The following is a 4,699-nucleotide window of genomic DNA, read 5'->3' on the forward strand; positions in this document are numbered from 1 at the left end:
CGACAATAGCTTGGTTTCCGTTCTTCTTTCATTCGCTGATGGTTGAAATCGATTGCATTAGCATTGGAGTTTGCGTCGTTCATTAAAGCCGTCCACTTTCATTGATTGAATGTCCCAGGAGTGAAGATTACCGGGGCTGGTTTTCGAAGCTCGGAGGTTTAGGTCTGCGTGGAGTTTGATTTTGTTTTCAGAATGTCCAAGAACAATAGGACAATGATGTGGTGGTAAAGAACTTGAGATTTACACAATAAATCTCGAGTCAATACATGTATTTTTTATAAGAGCTTGAGATAGTCGTTACTCGCTCATCTAAACTTATCAAATACAATTTCCGAAGAATAAAGTTTACTTAGAATCCAAAAAAATAAAAAAGTCTAGAACATTTGCTTAGGTCTGCATACGAGAAAGAGAGGACTGCTCCGAGACTCTGGGTAGTCCAAGAAAGTGCCATAATATAGAGGGAAAGAGATGCACGATGAGAATGGTTTAAGTGAAGAAGAGGGTTCGATTAGCGGATCAGATGTATAGGACGCTCAAGATGAAGAGAAGCGAGATGAGGAGGAAGAGGAAGAGGCTCCTCTGATACATTTGCTTAGGACATCTTTCAAGCTCAGGTGATGAAAATTTCAAGAAACGAAAACAGAGGCCAGAGAAGGAGAAACAGAGGAGTTTCTGCTTTCTAGAATATCAGGTGCGAAATGCATTATGCTCGGCTAGGTGCAGCTTAATTCTTACCTTTTCAAGCTCCGTGCTGTGCATGCTCCATGGATGAAAAACACAATTTGTAATCTGTTTATTCTTCTCCACGCATCCACCAGGAAGGCCAGCGGCAGTATCAATAACAGCAAAAAGGCCAGTAACATTCTTGTGTATCAAAGATGGTCAATTTCATCCTCATTTTACTTTTGGCTTCTATCCCCCTCTTAACCATTAGCATCCCTAAAACTTGAAAATTAAAGCTGAAAAGATCATGAGCCTGCAATGCGATGCTTTTCTTGACAGCGAAGCTGTTAAGACAAAGCATAAACCATTAAACCGAAACATGGTCAGCAAAAGACCAGCAACTTTAGTATCAGACACAATCGGTCATCAGGTGCCAATAAAGAATAAGCAAAGCAGTTCCCAAACTAAAGCTGAGGACAAGCAACGAAGCAACCTGTACAGAAGCAAAATAGTACCCGCATTGAGGAGCATACACCTGTTGGTTCTTATGTAGGCACCACAACAAACACAAACATCAGAATGTGAGGCATTTCTTCTCTGCCGAATTCATTAGGGTTGCAAGGGATGCCATGAAATCACGTTCTTGCCAAAAACATATACATACATATATATATATTATATATATATATATATATATATATATGTTATAAAAGTACACTGAAAAAATATTGCAGTCATGAACTGCAAACCAAGCCATGCAAAACAACAGAGGTTCATAACCAAACAAAAAAGTTGCGAGCACGATGATACAGAATGAGGTAGTTCCATGACTGAAAGAACCTTCAATATTAAATTTAGAATGAAACACGGTTTTTTCGTCACCTCTCCTGCAGATATGTGGCGGGAAAGACATTCAATACAAAATGGATAAACACCATCTCGTGTAACTACAGTTACAATCAGAGCAAGAACACCATCGCCATTAAAACAAGGGTACTAATCTGAAAATTTGAGAAGAATTATTCGAATAAGAACATAAATGGCGCAAAATTGCAAAACTTCACTAATGACAACCTAAGCCAAGGTGTAAGCAATATCACAACACTAAATATAACCCCATTTTAGTTCTATCTTCTCCCGGCAATTCTCAATAAAGGAGAAATTATACCCTGTATCTCTTGTAGTGAATGTTGAATTCTGATCTCCTCTTCAACTGACCTTTTAAGGTTTCTAATATGACTTTTCAAAGCATCAGAAGCTCTAATATCATCAGCCCGCATTTCAAGTACCTTTTTAGTCAACCCCATCAATAAACCTGAATGTCTTGGCATAGTTGAGTGCTTATGCAAGAAACCCAACAACAACCCAAGCTCCTCCTCATCCAAATTCACAACACATTTCAATAACTTCCTCCTTGCCACCATTTCCTCCATCACAGCCACCACATTCTCTGGATTCTTCCCACTCAAAACTGAAACCAGCGCTTCTTTATGCCTAAACTTCTTCAACAACTTATCATGCTCCGACAATTTCACCTTCTTTGGCCTCATTATCAAATGATCCCCCTCATTTGGCTTCTCCCCTTGACTCCTATGAAAATACCTAAAATATGTTGGCCTCAAAGCCCGCCTCTGTGGTTCCTCTGCACTGCCTAGCGCCCAAAAATTCCCTGATTTACTCTCTCCCACATCCTCCTTTCCTTTTCTCCTCCCGGCAAATATAATCCCATTGGAAGACCCAATGACCCTAGTCATACAATCCGGAGAAAACCCAATGGACATAAGCGGGGCAGGAAACCTCATGGAATGAGTAACCTTCATTTTTGCATAATCAAAAACCTTCATATACCCATCTAAAGCCACACTCAAAATCCTATACTGCAAAGCCTCCTCTCCACTCTCTTTCCCTACTTTCCCTACACAAATAGAAGTAACAGTCTTGTTATGACTCTCCATCGAATAAACCATCTTCCCTCCTCCAATCAAATCCCATATCTTCAAACTATTCCCTCCTGCAGTCGCAACCATTCCGCCTGAGGGCAAAAAAATCACATCCTCAACTGGCTTTCCATGATTCACTTCGATAACTGATTCCTTACTATCAACCCTCACATCCCACAGCTTTACCGTGTGATCATAAGACCCAGTAACAAATATCTCTCCATTAATCGGAGAGCAATCACCACACCTCGCATAGTCCCTGTGACCATACAAGTCCGAAACCACACTCTCTCCTGCAACATCCCAGTATTTAACAACAGAATCATCACCACCAGACACCAAATGTAGCTTATCGAGTAACGGGTACTTAACAAAACGAACAGGGCGCGCGTGGGACTTCAGGCGACGAAGAGGGGTTCGTGTCTTTACATCGAATACCCGAATAAGGCCGGAGAGATCGGAGGCAGCTATCAGGGAGCCGTCGCAGCGGAAGGAGCAGGAGGTGACAACATCGGAGAAGGAGATGGTGGAGGTGGGAGAGAGTGTTTGGGAGGAGAAGAGAGTGAGGGAGGCGGAATTCGTGGCAGCAAATTGGTGTGGGGATATAGGTGAGAAATCAATGGAAGGGATGGAGGAGATGAGGTTTGAAATTTGGTGGGATTTGAAGGAGGACCAGTATTTGGATTCAGGGCTTTTCGATGGGGTTTTAGCTTTGGGTTTTAGCTTTGGTTTTGTAGGGAAGGTTTTAGAGATGGTGATTTCTCGGGGTTGTTCTCCAAGAAGGTCCGCCATTGCAGATGGCTTTGCTTTTCTTTTAGGGTTTTATCAGTGGTTTGCACATAGAGATGTACAATTGCTCGCAGCTAGCAGGCTGGCTGGTAAGTAACCCTTTGATTCTCCAATACCTAAGCTAAAATGCCATTTCCCAAAAGCCCACAATTCTGTACCATGGCCCATGCTCAAGCTTTATTCCCTGTATTTTGAATAAAATTATAGCATAGTCTAACTCACTTTATTAGAACAGGTTTCTCTTAAGCTCGTTTGTTTGCAGGAAAATAAATTTATTTTGGAAAGTGAATTTCAGAAAAAATGAATTCCTGAAAAATGAATTCTGAGAAAGTATTTTTCGATGTTTGGTAGTGTTATGGAAAATGAACCGGAAAACACTTTCCAGTATTTGGTTGTATTATGAAAAATGAACTAGAAAATAATTTATTAATGAATTAATTTTTTAAAAAAATTTATCTAATATATATAAAATATTTAATCACTTACAATTAAAAAAATAAAATCTAAAATGTATAATGATTAATTATTTTTTATTATATCCTATATTCATACATAGCTTATTTTATAAAATATAACTATATATATCATATCATATTATAGAGAAATAAGCTTGTGAAATATTTTTTACTATTCCATTAAAACTATTTATAATTCCATTACGTACAAAACACATCCGATAAAAACTATAGTTTTAATAATATTTTTAGCATGTAATAACATTGGATAAAATATTAAGGTATAAAATTAACTCTAAACTAGTTTTTTTTTTTTTTAAATGTTAAAAAAATAGCACACTTAAAAAAAAAAAAGTTCCCGCAGGCGTGAACAGTGCAAGAGAATTGCACTGTTCACTATTTTTTAGTGAACAGTGTACGCAATACACTGTTCATGTTAATTGCATTGTTTATTGAACAGTGCAATTAACATGAACAGTTAAAAAAAGCATGAAATGGCCCACCTCTGGCCACTGTTTTTATGAAAGGAAACAAACGGAAAGTGTTTTCCTTTATTTCAGAAAGGAAAACACTTTCCTTTCACAACGTTGTAATTTTTTCATTGACTGAATTCATTTTTTTTTTACTATTTTTCCTTGTTGTCGCCAAACATTGGAAAAGCAGGAAAGTGAATTCCAGGAATTCACTTTCCTGCAATCAAACACGGCCTTAATTCCACATGCATCTTTTATTATACTAAAATATGACGGCCGTCCTAAGAAGCGATTCCTTTTCTTTCTCTATATTTTTGCCGCACTTTTATTTCTTTATTTCCATTGGTTTTTCTAAATAAGTTGCTTGATGCACATCTTA

General features: G+C 38.2%; 1 protein-coding gene across 1 annotated transcript; it reads right to left on the minus strand.

The window, feature by feature from the left end:
- Positions 1-1,467: 1,467 nt before the first annotated feature.
- On the minus strand, positions 1,468-3,501 carry LOC118044179 (protein SLOW WALKER 1). The gene has a single exon (XM_035052377.2). It carries the CDS (start codon positions 3,393-3,395, stop codon positions 1,791-1,793), a length of 1,605 nt encoding a protein of 534 aa, XP_034908268.1. The 5' UTR covers positions 3,396-3,501; the 3' UTR covers positions 1,468-1,790.
- Between the last annotated feature and the right edge of the window lie 1,198 nt (positions 3,502-4,699).

Source organism: Populus alba, chromosome 2 (genome assembly GCF_005239225.2).
Source record: "Populus alba chromosome 2, ASM523922v2, whole genome shotgun sequence".
In the NCBI taxonomy this organism is placed as follows: Eukaryota; Viridiplantae; Streptophyta; class Magnoliopsida; order Malpighiales; family Salicaceae; genus Populus; species Populus alba.